Source organism: Eleginops maclovinus, chromosome 20, assembly GCF_036324505.1.
Source record: "Eleginops maclovinus isolate JMC-PN-2008 ecotype Puerto Natales chromosome 20, JC_Emac_rtc_rv5, whole genome shotgun sequence".
Lineage (NCBI taxonomy): Eukaryota > Metazoa > Chordata > Actinopteri > Perciformes > Eleginopidae > Eleginops > Eleginops maclovinus.
In genome coordinates this window covers 28505490-28527174 of record NC_086368.1, presented here as the reverse complement: position 1 = coordinate 28527174, position 21685 = coordinate 28505490, and the positions used below count along the sequence as shown (strand labels likewise).

Genomic DNA, 21685 nt, shown 5'->3' with positions numbered 1-21685 from the left:
TCTGCTGTTCCCGTTAGTGTTTACTTCTTGTCTGTCTTCTTCTGCTGTTCCCATTAGTGTTTACTTCCTGTCTGTCTTCTTCTGCTGTTCCCTTTAGTGTTTACCTCCTGTCTGTCTTCTTCTGCTGTTCCCTTTAGTGTTTACTTCCCGTCTGTCTTCTTCTGCTGTTCCCTTTAGTGTTTACTTCCTGTCCGTCTTCCTCTAAGTCGTGAAATCGACCAGTGTTCCTGATGTGACTTCACGTAGTCCCTTGATCAGCTTGTGATAGTTTCTTCTAATTTTTCAGATAATTGTGTTTCTGATCGTGTCGTTCTCGGGTCAAGTGCTCAGAGCCCAGCCTCCTCGGACTCTTTGTGCCAATTAACGCACACGCTGCCTTCCTCTCTTTAATCTCCACATCTTTTGTTCCACTCAGACAAAGAAGTTGCCATCTGAGTTGCCTGAAGATCAGAGACGGCGTTGTTAAGCAGAATGAAAGCGTTTTGTCAATGCACTCGCCTCTAAAGATTGCGTCTATAGAGCTGCTCTCGTTGGAGCCCGAGGCCCTGACGCATGAAATCAATTCCATTCAAATCGTGTGATGTGAAAGAGAGTGGACGCACAAACAGATGAGAGGCTGAAGAAAGACTGATTAACAGAAGTAGAGATGGTTGAGAAGATGTGGTGTTGTTGTGAGGGACAATAGCAGGCCTGTTTAATGGTGTGTTCTGTTTTTGCGAAAGCCAAGCAGCGGGGAGAACCTCCGCCTGGCATCTTTAATGTACTGATCAGCTCACATCTCCTCATATCTGTACAGAAACTGGAGGATATCGTATGTGTACAAACCACACACGGTCTACGGCATGGCACATAACGTCGCTACGGTAGCATAGCCTAGCCTGATTGATCCGATGTCCGTTCAGAAAAGTCGCCATAACATATCTATCATGGTTTTTACCAATCAGCATCAGGCTGATGTTATTCAGGCATCATTTTGTATATGTGTACAACGTTAAATCAGGGCAAAATACGCTTTGAGTACTGTGTGATAGATAGAATCGGAGGATGAACCCTCTTCATTAGTCACATACATGCACACAGCAGAGCACACACAGTGAAATTGGTCCTCTGCATTTAACCCATCCTAGTTCTAGGAGCAGTGGGCAGCTATTGTGCAGCGCCCGGGGAGCAATGGGGCGGGGGGGTTGGAATTGTCCGGTGCCTTGCTCAAGGGCACCACAGCAGGGCCTAGGAGGAGAACTGGGACCTCTCCAAGTAGCAGTCCACTTTCCTTATTTCAAGTCTGTTCGGGGACTTGAACCGGCGACCCTACGATTCCTACGCACCATATGGCTCTATTTCTAACTGTGATACTGATTCTTGCAGGAAGTCCTGCGATGATTTCCTGGCCGTCGTATAGCTCAGTGGGTAGAGCAGGCGGCCACATACTGGGGTTTTATCCCCATGCGGTGAACTCGGGGTTCGAATCCGGCCTGGGTCCCTTTACCGTGCGTCTTCCCCTCTGTCTCCCTGTTCCTGACCTGCACTGTCACTAAAAAAAGCCTGCTTATATTGACGTCCTACAAATTACATTCCTAACCAGATTTGCCCAAAGCCTTTCGACCACATGTTCAAACACATTATGCATTTAATGAAAAGCAAAACAAACGGGTAAAAAAGACCCTGAAGTAACCCTTACTTTTCCTCAAGACTCACACTCAATCATCTGTCATCATCAAAGTGTGGCAGCCGTTTCCCTATGTGCAGAAAATCTTCTCATAAGAGTCTTTGAATGTTTAATATAGAGCACTTGGTGGTGCGTGAGTGTGTGGAACCGGCTAATCGGTTCTTTTATATTAAAAACGACTCACAATCCCTGCTTGGAGCAATATACTGTAGGTTTGGAAATATTAAATATAGGGCCTCCTTCAAGAGAGGAAACTGTTTTTGTGAAGTAACTTCTAAAACAAATAATGAAAAACAGTCAGCTCTAGCGGGATGGAAACGGTGTTTGATACTCCTGGACTTTATTCACTGGCACCCCTTTTTCCAGAGTGCTTTGGTCTGGGGTGTTAAGACATGGGTTTACATCATGCACCATACATGGGGTTAGCTTTAGGCTGCTCAAATCATTTGGCCGACATAAGAGAAAATAGTGTGCTTATATTTTCAAAGCTGTCCAGCCCTAATGGCACGAGTCATCTTTGACTACAGAGACATACAATTGATCTTTGAATCCTATTTTGAAGGTTAAGAGTGAAATATTTGGCTTAACTTTAGCCATCAGTGCTTTGGATTAAGTTAAAACAGATGACAGCTTGCACAGTGTCTGTGCAGAGTGAACTACATCCACTGATGAACACCGTTTGATACAGTTGAAAACTTGTAGGGGATATTGAGTTTAGGATTTTGGGGGTAAAACTGCAAAAGGATTACTCAGTTTCAAGGGCAGCCTGTAATAGTCTCATAATGGAATAACTGTTAAAATGACGGGGAAAAAAGGGCGACGTCATCCCAACACCGTCTTTCGCTGGTTTTCTTTTGCATTGAAACATGCAGAACGGTAAGACAACACACGTTTGAGGACAAGCGACGTCAAAAAGGAAGACAAAGCCGAAGTCTCGTGTCTACTTTGAAAGATCTAATTTCAGATTAGTGTCTGATTTTCTTTAGAACTCATAGACAGAAAGAGAATGAATGACGGCGAGAGACAGAAAAAGGATGATGAAGATAGAGAGAGTCGGCGGGATGTGATGGCTTTGTGTGTGTGTGTGTGTGTGTGTGTGTGTGTGTGTGTGTGTGTGTTCACTGGTGGCATTTCCGGGCTTAATGCTGAGCTCTATGTGAAGTAACAGGTCTGCATATTAACTCAGTGAAATATCAGGCTCTGCCCAACACCTTTCTGCCTCGCGTATTATCAGCCACACAACCAGAACAGACTTAATAACTTAGCCTCTGTGTGTGTGTGTGTGTGTGTGTGGAAGTGAGAGAGAGAGAGAGAGAGAGAGAGAGTATGTGTGAGTGTGTGTGTGTCAATGTGTGTGGACTCTTTGACAGCGATAACCTTTCTGGAATAGAAGTGTTAATTGCACTGGTCTGGGATCAGTGGGGGAGACGGTGTAATTGCCATCTATTCTGAGACGTAGGTTTTTACAGGACTGTGTGTGTGTGTGTGTGTGTTAGTGTGTGTGCAACTTTGAGCCAAAAAATAAATGAAAACATCCCAACAAAGAGGAATAAAGAATATGTTTTTTTGAATTCAAATTCAAATGCATAGAGAGTGTACTGCAGTGTGTGTTGGGTCATGTAACGGCTCTGGTACCCGTCACTGAAGAAATGCGGTATTACTAATGCACTTAGACGAGGCGACAGCAGTGGAGACCAGTACAGATTATTTTTTTCATGGATATTAGAAATGATTATTCAACATCTGATCGGATAATATTAGAAAGCGCAATCAGCCGCCAGGACTACTTTTGTCTGGAACTGATTGTGCAAAATGTACCGCCAACCCGGTCACCATCACCCAGCTCAGACTGTGAAGGAGACTTCTGTTCGTCAGGATTTGTGAGTCAGCATTGGAGAAGCCTTCCTAAGCCAGGGTAACCAGAAAGCACTAGTGGTTGACTGTCTAGCCGTTTATCAGCTAGTGTGTTTGATCACTGGACAGATCACTGGACAGGTTTGGATTTGACTTGAAGTTCCAGGACTTATCTTTCCAGGAGAGGTTGGCTTTGCAAGACTGGACCTTGTTGGGCATAGAGAGTGATGTGAGTAAGAGTTCTACAACCCCTGAAAATGATTAACTTCCGGTTCCCTTGTCTCGGGGTTAACAGTCTTTTTGAACTTGTTTTTTGGTAAAGCCTGAAATAAGGTCTGTGTTTTAACCTTTTACAGAAAGTACGTCGGTCAATCCTCCACTCATTAATATCCAAAGCTTCTATGAGTCATAATAATGGCTGTAGTGACTAAAAAAACAACTAAACGTCATCACACGCCGACCATTAGCAATTAGCTTCGCGGTGCTGATGTTGAGCTTAGTTTGTGTCACATTAAGTTTTATAAGTCACAAAGTGGTGTTACCATGTGGAGATTACCCTGCTGAACGCAATGTGTGTGTGGCAGCGGAAGGTGTGGTTAGGGCGCCGGCTGCTGGAGTGGTAGGAGTGGCTCAGCCGGAGGCCAGACAGCTGATCGGGATCAGGTAATCAGGCACTGATTAAAGTCATGGTCGTAACCTGGTTCTGGGCTGTTGCAGTAGACTGGGTCCTGAGGAGAACCTGTCTCCACCTCCCACGCCGGACGAGAGCGACGAGCCAGCAAGAACGTTGTTAACGGGCTGTGCAGAAATAAATGTATTGTGTTTCAAACTACCAGGGCTCCTTCTACATTGGGAACCCAGGTGTGAGCCCGAACGCTCACAGTGTGTATCAACCTTTTGCTTTTTGTTGAGGTAGCCTTTGCGATGCTAACTTTTCCTGTCAGTCTACAAACATACTTCATCACTTCAGCTCTCTATATCAACACAACGAATCTGAACATACTATACTTGATGGATCAGCCCACAGGACTAATACCTACCAGGAACGAAGATGTCTCCACACTCAAGGCCTATTTGATTTGATTCATTACAAGCAGGTCATCCCTGCTGTGTCTGCCAAAGCCAACAGCAGAATAGAGCTGTCTGCCAAACCCTGTCAAGGCCTGCCTCAAATCTCTTATTCAGACACCTGGGCAGTTTCTCCTGCACTTCATGCTGACTTCTAGTCGGCCTATCTTTCTCTACTAACCTGCCTGCAGCACACACACACACACATCCTCTCCTGGTCCAGCAGACACCACCTCAAGCCCCTCCGGTGATCCAGCGCCTGCAGCACATCACGCCTTCACCCGGGGTGTTTATTAAGTCCACGGTGCAGCTGCAGAGGTGTGTTAGCACCTTAGGCTGGCAGCTGCTGTGCTGTGTCGGCCATCATGCCTCTGTCTCACGGGAGAATAAACGGACGATTATACCACAGCGGACGGTCAACGAGAGGTCAGCAGGAGCTCAAGGACTGGCTGACGGTGTGTAGGAGAAGTGTTTAATTACACCGGGTGTTTCCACAAGAGTTTAGTTGCTAGCAGTTAACTTGGCAGTGTTGAGCACCCCAAAGTTTGTAGATTACAGGTTTTCAAGCACAGAGTAACTGCCGGATGCTAACTTGCATATGTTGGGCAAGTTGCACAATTGGCATAAATTGCATAAATTAGCATATGCAATTAATAGCTTAAAACTTGCTTGGTCAATTTGGATAATTTTGGAGTGGTTTGTGACGTATATTGAAGAAATTGAATCGATTTTTGACATTTTAAGAAAAGAAATGGATGCTAGAGCCCCCTAAAATGTCAAAATCCACCAAAAATTCCTAAAATCTGCCCAGCAGAGTACAATATGGCCACGTTCTGCTTAAAACTGCCATTTTTGATCCTGAACATTTTGTAAATATAAGCTGGTGAGGTTTAAGACTCAATTTAAAACAACGATCATTTAAAGTTAAATAACCATTTCAAAAAAGTGTATCATCGGCATAGCTATTTAAACTGGTGACTCATCTATACCTCAGTCCACTGATCCCCCAGAATGCCCCGAGTGATAATAAGACTGATATCATGACTTTCTTCTCTACAAAAAATAACAAGACTGTAAAGGTTTCCTCTCCTTTCTTGCTAATTGTGTTTCAGATCTGGGGTCAGAAATCGCTTCTCAGTGGCAATTAATGCACGTCTGATCCACGTTCCAGGATGTCTCTGATTCTCCGCGCTCCCTTCCTCTCTTTAATCTCTTTTGTTTTATTCAGCCTATTTCCACTCGAGCAGATACATTGCCCTCTGAGTTGCCAGAAGATCAGAGAAGCTGTTTGTTTTGGCAGAATGAAAGTGTTTTGTCAGCTTACTTTCTATCAAATAACAAAGTCAAAATGAACTACAAAGTTATGAGAAGACAATGTTCTGAATGCACGTCGGTACCTCCGGGTCTAATCAGTTTCAAAGTTGGGTTTCCACTTATAGTTATAGTTACATGTCTTTGTGAAATGCTAAGAGATGAATGCTGATTAAACTCAAAGATGGTTAAATAACAGCTGGACCTTTTTATTCATCTTGTGATATACATACAAGAGAAAAATGGGGCATGGTAGAGATGTGATGGAGGCCAGATTAAGGTGGTTGTGGACCCCAAAGTTACACTTCTGGTAAGCCCCTACAATCTTCTGTATAAATAAAGACAAACGGCTATTTGCGGCATCAAAAAAGAGGAAGAAGGGGAACGAGGAGAACCGGAGGTGGTAAAGTGATAACCCATTTCAGGGTTTGGTTGCAGCGTAGGACAGCATGAGTGTTGATCTCCTTCAGGTCCTAGTTGTCAGTAGATTTGGCATAAATCTGCTCCTTTGCAGGTTCATTAAGATAAAAGTATAGGAATTGAAAGAACTTTCTAGGGAAACAGAGGAAATCCAAAAACAATATTGCCGCCCTGCTGCTCTAAACCTAAGCTCATAGGTCTGGTCGTTTCAGCGATAAAGTGTGTGTGTGTGTGTGTGTGTGTGTGTGTGTGTGTGTGTGTGTGTGTGTGTGTGTGTGTGTGTGTGTCCATTTATAAAAAGAACCCACGAGGTCTCTGCAATGGTTTCTCTCTCGCTATCACACACACACACACACACACACACACACTTGATGTTTAGGTGTTACTTATCTTCAAAAAATCACCCAACTCTGCATTTTCCATCAGTTCTAAAGTCTAAATTTAGTGTCTGTTAGCTCACTGTTTTGGATTTCTACTCCTCAAAACTTTAACGTTTCGTCTCACCGACCTTGTTTCCAGTATAGTTGGGCAAAACGTGTTTGTGTGTGTGTATGTGTGTGTGTGTGTGTGTGTGTGAGACCGAGGATGAGAAAGTAATTGGGAGCTGGTGAAATAGTTAGTAATGGCAACAGACTGCAGGCTTTTGACACTTCAGCTCATCCACATCATGGCTTCAGCGGCCCACGTTAATCTTCACACACACAGACAGAGAAACACACACACACTTACGCATGCACACACACACACACACACACACACAACTTGTTCTGTCAGCTGTATCGATCGACGGGGTGGCCGGTGGATGAACCTGTCATGGCCAAACATAGATCGGACTGGAGGATAATGAAGTCTTCCTGCTCTATTTGACAAGCTCCAAGAGAAAGTGAGATACAGTGTGAGTGTGTGTGTGTGTGTGTGTGTGTGTGTGTGTGTGTGTGTGTGTGTGTGTGTGTGTGTGTGTGTGTGTAAGACAGAGTGAAAAACAGAGAAAGATGCTCCTGGGACAGCCATCGGGCGTCCTAACCATTGCCTGAATAAATTGGATGGAAAGAAGCCCCTTGAGTCGGAGACGTGATCTGTCATGATGTCATCTAAACGAGACTCACGTGAAGGGAGAGGTCAGGGTGCTAATAAAGACCTAAACCCCCCCCCACACACACACACACACACCCACACACACACACACACCAATCTTCAGCTATTTTCCTGGAAACATTTTAATCCCCCTGTAACCTCTCTCTCTCTCTCCCTCTCTCTCGCTCCTCTCTCTCTCTCTCTCTCTCGCTCTCTCTCTTTTCCTTCCATCCCTCCATCTTTTCCAGAGTGAAAGTTCACTCCTTGAAAAAAAATTCTCTGAGTTCTGGGATGTTCAATAGTTCTATTTCATATTTTCAGCAGGTTGACTTAAGGCATGTTTCTTTGAAAATACACACCGAGCTGTTACATCATGACCCTTCCTCCTCTGACTCTGATTGGCTAGCAAAGGGTTGCTTTGCACTACTAGCCAATCAGAGGCAGAGAAGGGCGAAGAGACATTTTCTTTTAGATTAGGTCCTGTTTGTTTTTGGGGTAACAGGCTTTTGAACAAATGGGATTTCAGTTTTTATTTATTTTGTAATATTGGTGTTTTGGAATGAAAGGGAGAAGGAAGCCTACTATTGAAAATCCCTAATACAAATATCTGTCTCTTTGGGCCTAGGATGGTTATCTTTTTTCACCATCTAGTTGCTTACTTTATCTGGAAATTGTGTTTGCTTTACAACACTAAAGCCTGTTGATCTGTAAAACCCCAAAACAATGAGCTGCCAAACACTGTTTTTGAAGCTGAAGGCAGTCCCAAAAAAAAGCTGCTAGGAGCTAAACACGGGAATAAACACTTTGGCGCACACAAACAATTCTGCCTCCACTACATGTATTTAATCCCTTTAGTTGCTGGGCAGATTAGGATGAATGATGGTAAATATAATCTCCCTTAAATCAGACTGTAGTTCACCTGCAGTAAATCCAGCAGCTACCCTGCAGTATACAAAGCCATTCAAACTAGCTGCACCTTTACCAGCTCTGAGAACACTTTAATGATCAATCATTATAAAACATATCAGAGATATTATTCTGAAATGGACCAATCAGACAATGACTACTTTTACTGTCACTACTTTAAGTACATTTAGAGGAGAGTACTTTCTACTTTCACTGGAGGAACATTTAGAATACTTTTACTGTGACAGAGTATTCCTACACTCTGGTACTTCTACTTTACTCAAGTACAAGATCTGAGTACTTCTACTGTACTCAAGTACAAGATCTGAGTACTTCTACTTTACTCAAGTACAAGATCTGAGTACTTCTACTTTACTCAAGTACAAGATCTGAGTACTTCTACTTTACTCAAGTACAAGATCTGAGTACTTCTACTTTACTCAAGTACAAGATCTGAGTACTTCTACTTTACTCAAGTACAAGATCTGAGTACTTCTACTTTACTCAAGTACAAGATCTGAGTACTTCTACTTTTACTCAAGTACAAGATCTGAGTACTTCTACTTTACTCAAGTACAAGACCTGAGTACTTCTACTTTACTCAAGTACAAGATCTGAGTACTTCTACTTTACTCAAGTACAAGATCTGAGTACTTCTACTTTACTCAAGTACAAGATCTGAGTACTTCTACTTTACTCAAGTACAAGATCTGAGTACTTCTACTTTACTCAAGTACAAGATCTGAGTACTTCTACTTTACTCAAGTACAAGATCTGAGTACTTCTACTTTACTCAAGTACAAGACCTGAGTACTTCTACTTTTACTCAAGTAGAAGACCTGAGTACTTCTACTTTTACTCAAGAACAAGACCTGAGTACTTCTACTTTACTCAAGTACAAGATCTGAGTACTTATACTTTACTCAAGTACAATACCTGAGTACTTCTACTTTACTCAAGTATAAGATCTGAGTACTTCTACTTTGCTCAAGTACAAGACCTGAGTACTTCTACTTTACTCAAGAACAAGACCTGAGTACTTCTACTTTACTCAAGTACAACATCTGAGTACTCCTCCCACCTCTGCATGCATATGGCTTCTTCACTTGCACACTGGGATGATTTCTCCTTAACTTTTCATATTACACATATCTGTTATTTGACTGATACCAATGAGTACGTAGATCTGTGCCGGTTGAAAGACAACACACAGTTATGTTAATCCTGTCCTCCAGCCAGCTTCCCTCTATCTGCAAAGTCTTCAAATTCAGGGAACTGTATGTTGACCATTTTAATCCATCTTCCTCCGGCGCGGACCAGACACTCTTGAGTTCCCTGTGGGCAACCTCTCTATCTATATCCCCCTTCCCTCTCGCTCTCACCTTTGCCTCACTCGCTTACTCAAAGTGACATGTGTGTCCCCTCCTGAACAACATTTCAATTTGAAAATAACATTAGTGAACCTGCGGGATAACGGCAGAGCCAGGTTTAATGTATTTGTTATGGAAGAATAGATTTCGCATATTGCAGGCAAGCTTTTTGGATCAAACAAAGTGTGACGGTACAAACACGAGTCACTCTCAGCTCCCAAAGATAACTGCTTTTTTTTTCGTGACACAATCATCAGGCAACAGAAATCTTTCCACTGCAGCTGCTGTTCCTCGAGCCTAAGAGCATCAAAGCGCTGCTGCCCGGAGAAGAGGGCATCCGTGCTGTAAGCGTGGCACATTCATAACGCTGTGAACTGTCAGGAAGGTTAAAAAAAGAAACGACTTCATGTGTGTGTTCTGTATGTGTGTGTGTGTGTGAAGGTGAGAGCGTATGAGATTTAGAAACTGTCAAAACATCCATTTATCAAAGAACCCATGAGGTCTCCGCAATGGTTTTCTCTCTCGCTGTCACACACACACACACACACACACCCACACCCCCACACACACAATACTGTCTGAGGCATCTTGTATATCAGGAAACCAATGTTTGTATCCTGTGTCAAATCCAAACTCAACCTGTTTATTGACAAATGTAATGAAGTCTATCCAACAAATAGACTTACTTTCAACCTTTCAAAACCTAACCATGTTTTTAAAACTGTGACCATTTCAATTTGACTTTTTTAAGTAGGTGCAATTTCACCCATCTGCCACATGTAATGGATTGAAAACCACTATTATAAAAGGTGAAAACATCCAAAATGGTTTGCTGGAATCATTCCTCCCCTTCGTAAGAGGATATCATTTCCCTAAATCTGAACTTCACCACTTGATGTTTAGTTGTTACTTATCTTCGAAAAAAATCACCCAACTCTGCATTTTCCATCAGTTCTAAAGTCTAAATTTAGTGTCTGTTAGCTCACTGTTTTGGATTTCTACTCCTCAAAACTTTAACGTTTCGTCTCACCGACCTTGTTTTCAGTATAGTCGGGCAAAACTATTGCGTGCGTGTGTGTGTGTGTGTGTGTGTGTGTGTGTGTGTGTGTGTGTGTGTGTGTGTGTGTGTGTGTGTGTGTGTGTGTGTGTGTGTGTGTGTGTGTGTGTGTGTGTGTGTGTGTGTGTTGAACCAACGCAGACAATTTTGACTTCATGCCTGCCGACCTGGCCTGTCTCCCACAAGCTGTGAGCACTAACCATCGCCCATGTCCATGTTCATTTTTACATGAATCATGATGTTTTTGGTGTCTTTGAAGGGGCCAAACATTATCTCATAGACTTCTATACAATTTGACTCCTCTGTTTTGCAAACAGAGGAGTCGCCCCCCCTGCTGAACGACAGAACAAAGGCATGTTTAGGCACTTCTGCATCGGCTTGACTTCTCTGATGTGGAGGTGGTTGCTTGCTTCAAAGTCAGTATGGAGAGATATTGGAGCCTGGCGTATTAAACACATATTGAAAGACAGTTGTAAAAGCTAAGAACCGGGTACATTTTAGCTCTCCATTATTGCTTTAAGTCGAAGCAGACTGTAAAGGATTGTCTTAAGCAGAGCCAAAAGGCGTTTCAAACCATTGGTTTCTTTCTGGTTTCCGAAACTGAAAGCGGAAGCCAATTCGCCGAAATAAAGAGCCTCTGCCGGTCTGATAGCTTTGCTAAAGAATCAGTCTGAATGCATCATTAATCAAGCTCAAAACAGACCCACTATGGCACTGCTCAGAGTACATCAACTCTCCCATATGGAGGACAGTCTAGTCTTTCTGCACCAGCCAAGCTCTCTCTCTCGAACACAATGAACCCAGAATACATCTGTCTAAACACACATATCACTGTCAGTGGTCACTGTTAGTTTTCTGTGAATGAGCAGATGTTTTAAATGCTGAAAGAACTGCTGATCTCAGGCAGCTTGCAGATACCATTCAGAGTTATTTTACCAGTTGCCTGCATTTTCTCTCAAGCCCATATTTCACATAGTCCCAAACTACCGTTTTTTAAAGTCTTAAGTGAAAGTGCTTTGCAACCTCTATTCCCAATAAATCACTCTCCCCTGTAGGGAATATTTACAGTGCTTCTGACGCTGCTGATAATTCACAACAACATTTTGCAAGACCTTCAAAGTTATCATTTAAGAATTTTATATAATGTATGACTCAAGTTAATTCATTACAAGAGGAAACACCACACTGTGCCATTAGAGGTGATACATTACATGAATAATGAGAGGTCTTTTTTATGTTCAGCGCCGAGGGAAGCGATGGAGACGTCTTTCCTGTGACCTAACCTTCCAAACTCTGTGACTCTGTTTAATTGGTACTTCTTAACCAGAGGGTTGGGATTGGCAGGGCACAAATGTATAGATTAATCCCTTAGACAGCTATACTAATGTATTACCATTGAATGGATGGATATAATGATCATCAATGAAGTCTTCTTGAAATCAGGAATTTGCCAAATTACGTCAAGAGACTGTTAACGAAAACCCAACAAAAGCAGCTTTGTGAACCGTCTGAGGGAGAATGCCTATCTGAAGGGCACAATTGTAGTGCCAAGGAGGTGGACTGGTACCTCTCAAAGTACCAGTCCACACTCCTTACTATGGTCTGCTTGGAGTCTTGAACCTGCGACCCTCTAGTTCCCCAGCAAAGTCCCTAAAGAGTGAGCTTCTGCCGCGCAGGATAATAGCGACGCAACAGCACAAATCTTCCAAATAATAGACCTTTTTTTATCCGATTGTTATTGGGTCATTGTGAGGGTGTCGGGGTGGGTTTGTCATGGATTTTTAAAGTTTGGTAATGGAAGTAGAGGACTAGGTATTAATGCACAATGGAGGGGTTTCGGACACAACCTCAGCTACCAATAAACAACTTAGAAGTGATATCAATCTTTACCATAAAAGATAACAATGTAGTCCCGATTCCACTGAACACTTATCCTCCTTCAGGATAAGACCTACCGTACCAAACCTGATGAGAACAAAACTTCATACAACATTTACAGCCGACCTTAAAACCCTCACATGCAGCATTGCTTCTTGAATGCTTGGCTTGGATGTTCTGCTCTGAGCACCTGTAGACTAAACCATTGGCATATCTTTATTCCTAAGGCTAATATTGTTGCTATTCCACCTTATCTACGGATTTACGTCCATCGGAGAAGCACGGGAACTCATTGGCCTTGTTTGTTTTGACTTAAGTCTTCTATGAGCTGGGAAAAAGGTGTCGAGTCATGCTGCTCCATTTGTTGGGAACCAGCTGCAATATTAGTTGAATATGATATCGTTCTTAGACCGAGAAGCAAGCAGCTCCGTCTGTAGAGGCATTGTTTGATGACACTTCTGATTGGGACCATGATACAATATGTTCTCTGTGCTTTAATGTGTTGTATATAACCGTGCTGCTGCCTATAGCTGGGCTGTGACTCTGCAGTTAAAGAGACCTCTCAAAAATGAAACAGAAAAAGGTCATTCACCTACCTCAACCCTTTTGTCATTCAGCACAATATTCTTATGTAACCATAATGCCACAAAGCCACGCTTCGGATCTAAATCCATTCAATCAACCATTTAATGCGCGGGAGCTCAGAGAGAAAACATGTCTCCCATCAAGTTAGGGGTGAATATGTCTGCCATATTGAACTGAAATGAGACACGAGACACCACGGGGCTGAGTTTGTGTAATCTAGATGTTATGCGATTCACTTCTCACGCTGATTCGACACAGAACGAGTCACTTTGCTCAGAACTCTAATCCAATTCTTCCGGCTCTTTCCCCGGGACTTGAAAGACAGCCCATCTGTTCCTGCTGGCCGTCGTTCAATCGCACCGCCGTCTGTTGTATGGGCTGGAGGTGAGTTAAATGTTTCCACCACTTCACTGACAGTCGGGGGAGTCAGGGACACGGTGGCTTTCTCGCCGCTATAAAGATCACGGCTGGAGTCCTAATTCATCACCGCAGGCATCATCATGTGGCATTACAATATGCTAATGTAGCAACACCATGCCCTCGCTGTCACCTCGCTCTTTCCTCTTTCATCTTTCTCCCTCCACCTCCCTCTCCTCTTCCTCCCCTCAGGAGGTGTAGGCTCTCCCCCTACTGTGAGTTGCACCTTGGTGACAATATGTGGAAAAGTGATGTCGCTGCTGATGTTGGAATTAGGGGAGTGTTGCGTGTCGTTGTCTGACTGCAATGGAGGAACTGTTAATTAGCCTGTGGTGTCAATGGCTTCAGCCAGATCCTTTTTAATAAGCACAGGTGGAAAATCCCCACCTCACATGCCCGGAGATGGGATAAAAATAGGAGTGTTTTTGCAACAGGTGTCTCATTGTGGTGGAAAAGTGTGCAGTACATCAATGAGGATAACCCAGGAAATACGCTGGGGTGAGTAGATGTTGATGCGACACGTGAAGTCTTCATCATGTGTGCATGAGGAGTTTCATCTCATTTCAAACAGGCAAAAAAATAATTGATGGTGCATTCATGACCAAACTCATAAACCCCCAACCCCTCCAAATACACAACACAGTTTTACAACGTCGCCATGAAGTCTTTACAAGCTTCAAAAATGTATTTACTGACTGAATATATCAATAAAAGATTCCTATTCAGAAAGCCAAGACTTTGTTTAAAGCCAACCCTAACCCTAACCCTAACCCTAACCGAAACCCCCAAATGACCCAAACCTGAGTTCCTAACATGAATTATCTCAGAATACAGGGTTGCAACATCAAACTGAGCTGATGTATCCACAAATAGTTTCTCTTCTCATATGAAATGTACTGTTTACTTCAAATCCTTCAAACCCTCTTTATCTGTCACACATACAGTATGTGCACACAGTGAAATTTGGTCTCTACATTTAACCCATCCTAGTACCCGGGAGCAGTGGGCAGCTATTCTACAGCGCCCGGGCATCAATGGGGAGTGGGGGATCGGTGAAGGGCACCAGGAGGTGAACTGGGACCCTCTCCAAGTAGCAGTACACGTTCCATATTTTAAGTCTCTTCTGGGCGTTGAACCATCAACCCCACTGCTCCCAGTCAAAGCCCCTTTATCGAATGTTTGCTTCTCCTAAATCTTTACTTACGATACGATAATATCCACGACAAACAAAAACAGAAGTCAGATCTTTTTTTGTTAAACCTGTTGACGTGTTTTTTCTTGGAATACGCCTTTGAGCCCACTCTTAATATAACTTTGTCTCAAAAGCTGTATGCTAAAGTGTGTCTTGTCATCAGGTAATCTGAATATTTGTAGAACAACAACAATAAGGATGGCCTGCGGAGTCTCCTCTTTCCAACAGTGTGTCTAACTGAAAATGTTATGGGGTCAAAGTGACTGATTTTGATAGAGTACGTTATATTTAGTTCTTACCCCATGTGACGGGTACGTTAGCCAGCCCCAGTCCCCGGTGATGGTCGTCGTGTCGAGTAGGTTCACTGCAGGGAAACAAACAACAACAACAGTTAGTGATGAGCTTTAAATGGTTGTTTTTTGCCGTCCTTATCTGTCCATCCTGTCCTTCACCGCCATCATCTGTGCGCACTGGCACCCGACAGCGTCACACACACACACAAACACACATACACCTGTCTGACAGGTGTGACTGATGAGGCGGGGCGGTCGTCACGGGGACTCTAGGCCAGGTGTCACAGCGTGTGATGTCACCTTGACCCTGTTCACCCTCAGAGCCCTTTGAGCGGGGACCTCAGCAGGCCAGAAATAGACCAGGAGACAAAACGTTTGCCGCTACAGTGTGAGTCAACAGAGAAAAATATCCAATTAACTGCTGGTTTAAAATTAAAGGTCAACTCTGCCCCGTTCCCAACAAAGCGGTTCAAGGGCCAGTTTGGAGCTACACCGGTTTCCATCGCCTCTTGGCCCCTAAAACCAGTTCTTAACTGGCACTAAAAAACTGCCAGTGATTAACCTGAGCAATAACAGTTCATGGCGAAATAAAAGTGGGGCTCTGGGCGGTGGAAACACAACTGGGGCTCAAAAGAAGAACCAGTTTGGAACAAGAAGAACAACTAGCACGGAGCTAGAACTGGAACTGGTTTGGTTGGAAGGGGCATACAGTAAGCTATCACACTACACACAATGGCATGGTGGTGACCTGTCAATCATCATATAGCTACCCTCTTTGTCATAGGCTGCTTTGCTGGTGGATTTACTATAAATAAACACATATTTAGAAGTAGAGTACGAACAAGATGCTATATTGATCAAGACTAGTTTCAAGTCCTGAGGTAATAAACTAAGTCAAAGGTTGGGTCATTCTCTCATAGGCTTCTACACAAACTGACTTGTATTTATATCCGACACAGTCCCCTCCCCCTGGTGGCTATTAGAAATAAAACAGGTAAACGCACTTCCACCTGAGCTCCACTTTCCAGACCCTGAAGTGAACCTCTTGCTTGAGATTCATTTTCTTCCACTCTCTGCTTTTCCTTATCCTCTCTGTATTTCTAAGGAAGTCCAAAGACAATCACCACTGTGCTTCACTTGAGACACCTCCTTGCCTTGGTTTGACTTAGAGCAAATTTGCATCATTACACATAATAACTAACATTTACTTCACATTCTGTCTGTGTAACCTTAGGATCTGAATGGCAGGATATTACAAGACGGAGAGACGAACTGACGAGGAAACAGTGGATGGAGAACTTAATGAACCACTAATTCTACCCACCGGCAAATCGTGTGTGTGTGTGTGTGTGTAATGTGATCTCTGCCTCGGGGTAGCTTGTCAAGCGGCCAAGTGATGTCCCTCACATTAGCATGAGTTTAACAAAACCCTTCACACTTCTCTCATCCTTCATCTCCCTGTCTGACACTTGCTCTCCCCCCGTGTCTCCTGCATGTTAAAGCTGCACTGTGCAACGTTTTGCCTTGAAGCAGGAAGTGAACTGCAGGGCCTGTCCTCCTCCCCCTCAGCTGGCAGAGTCTGTATGCTTTTTACTGATGAGTTTCCAGATACACGCTCAGTTTTTGCCACCACTCTGTTATTAGCTTGAATGTGTAGCAGGCTGACAGAAAAAGACATATATGGTTTTTCTGTCTCGTTGCTTCAGGATTTAGAGACTGTGTTTGACTGACTTCTGAATTTCTGGTTGGGTATTTTTGCACCTGCTAGTAAGGGATGTGCAACGAGGCGGTCAATCCTGAAAAAAGGAGGATCGCCTTGTTGCACGACTACATACAAAACAGACCAACGGCTTGATTCACAACATTGACTTGAACTCCACTTATATAAAATAGTCCGGAATTGTCTGGAAAAACTGCATCTTTTTCGGGGAAATTATATGACTGCACATACTGTAGTCCCTTGATCAGAGCGTCCTTAGCAACGGGCTTCTCTCCTTAGCAATGGTCTGCTCTCCTTAGCAATGGGCTTCTCTCCTTAGCGACGGGCTTCTCTCCTTAGCAATGGTCTGCTCTCCTTAGCAATGGGCTTCTCTCCTTAGCAACGGTCTGCTAGCAAAAAAATAATTAGACCTCTGGAATGTCCAAATTGACCAATCAGAATCAAGTAATCAAAACCGTGTATTAAGGATGGAACAACACACCACTGTATGAACCTGGAATACAACAATACACTTTAAACATCCAAAAGTGATGTGTTTTTTTTAAATGGTGGTTGGTTAAGTTTTTAAAAAGAAAGTAAACTAACAATTATGAGGGAACAAAGGACCGTGGGAACAATGACACCATTCTTATTAAAAGTATTCCGGGCAGAGGCTCTTTGGTGGCTCTCGATAGCAGGAGTCAGCCATTCTGAAAATAATGAGTTTTTAATCGCAAGAGGACGTGTCAGGAAACTGAGCACAGGATGCTTGTTGTTTGCAAACCTGCACAGATACATAGAAGATATCCAACCTCTGCTAGTCCAACACTAAACCGTGCTGCTGCTGTTTGGGAGGAAAAAAAGTTTTGCTCAGTTTGTCACATCCTGCGGGTCAACAAGTGTCTACACCCACTGTGCATCGAGGCAAAAAGGATGTAGCAGTAATGGGGATGGAGTACTCTTGTCTGCTCCACTTCATGGTTTGGGCTAATAAGACGAGAGTATTTTTCCATAAAAATCTTGTCGAGTGGAGCCTTGTAATCTCTCTGTGCAGAGACGGGTGCTTCCCGCATAAACAAACGCTCACGTGGTGCAATTAGCCGGTGTGTCGCTGCTCCTAATTTGGGCAGCGGGCCACCGAGGAGGGCAGTGGGTCAGAACACACAGACAGATGGCAGTGCCACCGTCCTCCCATCCATTCCCCCCCCCCCCCCCATCTCCCAGCCATCCCAACCCCCCCTCCCTCAGGGCGCTGACGTCCTGTCGTCTCGTGTTGATGATGCGATGGCCTCCCGCGCTCTAGCCAAGGTCACAAATGGATGCCGCCAATTACGCTCCTGTGAGTGCTCTTCATCGGCCCACCAAAGTGACATAATGAAAGCGGCATGCTGGCACAAGTGGATTTAATAATTCTTCCCATGCACCGAGGGAATTTCGCTGTGCTGTACTGTTATTATTAAAGGGCCGGGCAGGAGGAAAAAAAAGGGACAAATATATCCGAAAACATCTGAGGCGGGGCGTTATCACCGCAGCACGCTGAGTGAAGATGCATGAGCCGTTCCCAGTGGTATTAATTTAATTTCCACCGAAATGAGAAATCCCCCTGTCGTTGAAGGTGGTGGGAGTCATTTATCTCATTTGCTCGGGCTGTCTGAATTATGACTTGTATACAAGCGACGGAGTTTAGAAGCATGTACTTTGCTTTAATATGGCAGGAATAACACAGAGGACAGGCCATTATTAGCATGTGGTTCCCCCCCCCTCGCCCAGCACTTCTTATCATCCCTCATGCAGGAAGTGAAGCCCATCTCTCATTCCCACTGTGTCCACACAGTTTTGTTTCGGACCTTTGACTGCATCGGCCAATCAGTTTGACCCCCTCAACAAAAACACAACTGTTTCCAAAAAAGTTGGAACGAGCTCCCCGTTGAAATCAGGACAACAGAAAGTCCACATATCCTCCATTGGAGACTGAAACCCACATATTTTGCCTGCACCTTGGCCATTTAACAAAACACACACACAGGAAAAGGTTGTACTTAAAGGGTCTTTAGCTTAAATGCAGCTGACAGAAAATGCTCCGTTTTAGTTTAAGCTCAGACACACTATTTGCGACAGCTTGATGAGCTAGCTTTAGATCCTTAACTAGTGATACAAATACTTAATCAGAGTTTTAAAGAGCATTAGACCTCTAAATAAATAGTTGCCTCAACAACAAACCATCCTGCAGCGGGGAAGAGGTTAGACTCTTTGTTTGCCAATCGAGAAACCAAGTGCTTCTCCTCCAGGACTCTGGGCTTGAAATTGAGTTTGTTTCTGAAGCGCAGAGTTCTGTTCATAACACAAACCACCAAGACTCGCCCTCCACGCACACACATCAACCAATTCCTCCTTGGTCCCCCACAACTTGGAGAGCGTCAAATGAAAAAGCTGCCCGCCGACCGGAGAGCTTGTTTTTGCTCGCTCAGAGACACGCAACATATTTCCCAGGGCAGTGGTCAACTTTCCTCCCCTATTATTTCCCCCCACTTCCTCTCCACCTGCGACTCAATCTGGCCTCTAGGTGAGCGGGTGTGTGTGTGTGTGTGTGTGTGTGTGTGTGTGTGTGTGTGTGTGTGTGTGTGTGTGTGTGTGTGTGTGTGTGTGTGTGTGTGTGTGTGTGTATGTGTTGACGCCTGCGGGCCGCCATTCACGTCGCAGGCATGTATCAAATCAGCCGATGCTTTTTTGAAATGCATTCACACACACTCTATCCGTCCCGGCCAGTGGTCACGGCGGGGCTGAAAGAGGGGAAGTGTGTGCGTCTGGAGTCAACATGGAAGAATTATGGGCTGTCTTGGAGGAAGTGGAGTTTGCCTGCAGCCCCTGTGGTGACACCAACAAAAAAAATGACACCTTTTTAAAAGAACACACACGGACAGAAGGATAGAGGAGTGAACGGTAGGAGAGAGCAGATGCTCAAGAAAACCTCATTTCCACCTCAAAAGACACGGCCATACATTTTAAAGAATAAGTGCAGTCATTATGTTTCTGAACACACAACAACACACAACAACACACACAGTATAACCACACACACACACACGGATGAAAACAAACAAAAATCATGCCAATTTTTCAGGGAACAAGTGACAGACCAACACGTACAGCCTAACAAACAACCAATGGTGTGAAGTTACCAAGTACATTTACTCAAGTACAAGATCTGAGTACACACACACACACACACACACACACACACACACACACACACAATGATGGCACAGCTCTTGGGCCAGACAGGGACTTTGACAGCTGTGTAATTATCTCATCAACACCTCCCTTCTCTAACAAGCTTCTCCTTCTCTTCTCTCGACCAGAGGAGACGATAAAAGCCTTCACAGAGATGAGAGCATCTCCATCAAATTTAAAGGAAAACCTGCCTTTCATGAAGCAGATCCAGCCCATACACCAGCACTGAAACACATGAGCACATACTACAGTTTACAGAAGCAGGAAGAGGATCTGAGCTGACAGGAAATGCTCCGTTTCAGTTTAACACACACAGTTAATCTCACACACACTATTTTATGAACATATAGGTTCACCTGCTGAATTACAAACAGAACAAAGGAACCAAAGAAAGAGAAAACCATGAAGCAGATTCAGGCAGTAGGAGTATAGATTCACTCTGAAAGTATGAGAGAACAGAACAGCTGACAGAGGAGAGAGAACACCTGATCCTTTACATCAAACACTAGATGCTCTCTTACGGTCTTGACTAACACTGTAATCCTGTTACAGTAGTCTGATTACAACTGTAATGGAATACAGTTACCTTTTTTTGTATCCTGATTACATGAACCCGTCACATGTAATCCATTCCTCCGTAAGCCTGCTCATATGGAGTTGCCATATGTCAAGATTCCCCTCATTCTGGGTGATGTTTGACATGACGTAATGTAAACAGCAGTGAAGAACGTCTCTAAACTCCCTCTGAAGAGTTTACTCAGCCAGTAATCCCTTTCATTTCACAGGGAACAACACTTTGTGGATGACAAATGTGTTGTAAATAAATCACAAACACATGGGAGCGCAACTCCAAGCTGTGATCACACCCAACGCACAGAATATCTGCGCTGCTGCCACTGCTGTCTCCAAACCTGACATATGTCACCACACATTATGCCAGCTTTATTTCTGCGTATGTGTCCTCATTTCTCTCCTTCTTATTTACATCTTTACTCTGTTATTGGGTTGTTTTATGATGGTCTGCTATTAAACATTGTAAAATAAGCCGTATGAGACCCACTGTAACTGTCTCTGAATGTATTTATCAATTATCATACCTTTTTGAAGCATGTGTAACTCATGTACACCCACATAAGGAACAATTTACGATATAACAGAACACCGTGTGACAGAAATATGACAAAGTAAGCCTCAGTTTATCAATTAGATTCATCATTTTTGTAGTTAGTTGATTATTATTTCACTATATCTACTGATAAAGGACCTCAAATGTGGCTGAAACTCTTGATTCTTTTGTAATCCCACCTGTAAATTATTCTTGAATGTAAAAAAAGTAATACAAATATTCAGACTATACATATACATTCTTCAAAAATGTCTCTACTACATATAATAATAATTGACTGCAGAAATAAACACTTCAAAATGTCCTTACATGTTCTTCTAACGAGTGGAAAGTCACCTAGTCAGTGCATAAAGTGCCGTCTCTCTCCTGAAGTTAACTCCACTGCTGCTCCCCTCTGTCACAGACCACTACCTTCTCATCAGCTGTGTGTGTGTGTGTGTGTGTGTGTGTGTGTGTGTGTGTGTGTGTGTGTGTGTGTGTGTGTGTGTGTGTGTGTGCGTGCGTGTGTGTGTAAAAGCTGTTCCGCGGCATATATTCA

General features: G+C 43.6%; 1 protein-coding gene across 1 annotated transcript in view; it reads right to left on the bottom strand.

Moving 5' to 3' along the window:
* epha8 (eph receptor A8) overlaps positions 1-21685 on the bottom strand; it is a 95388-nt gene that overhangs the window by 54911 nt on the left and 18792 nt on the right. The window contains exon 2 of the mRNA XM_063911932.1: positions 15098-15162. Within this exon, the coding sequence (XP_063768002.1) occupies positions 15098-15162 (65 nt within the window). The remainder of the gene's footprint in view (positions 1-15097; positions 15163-21685) is intronic.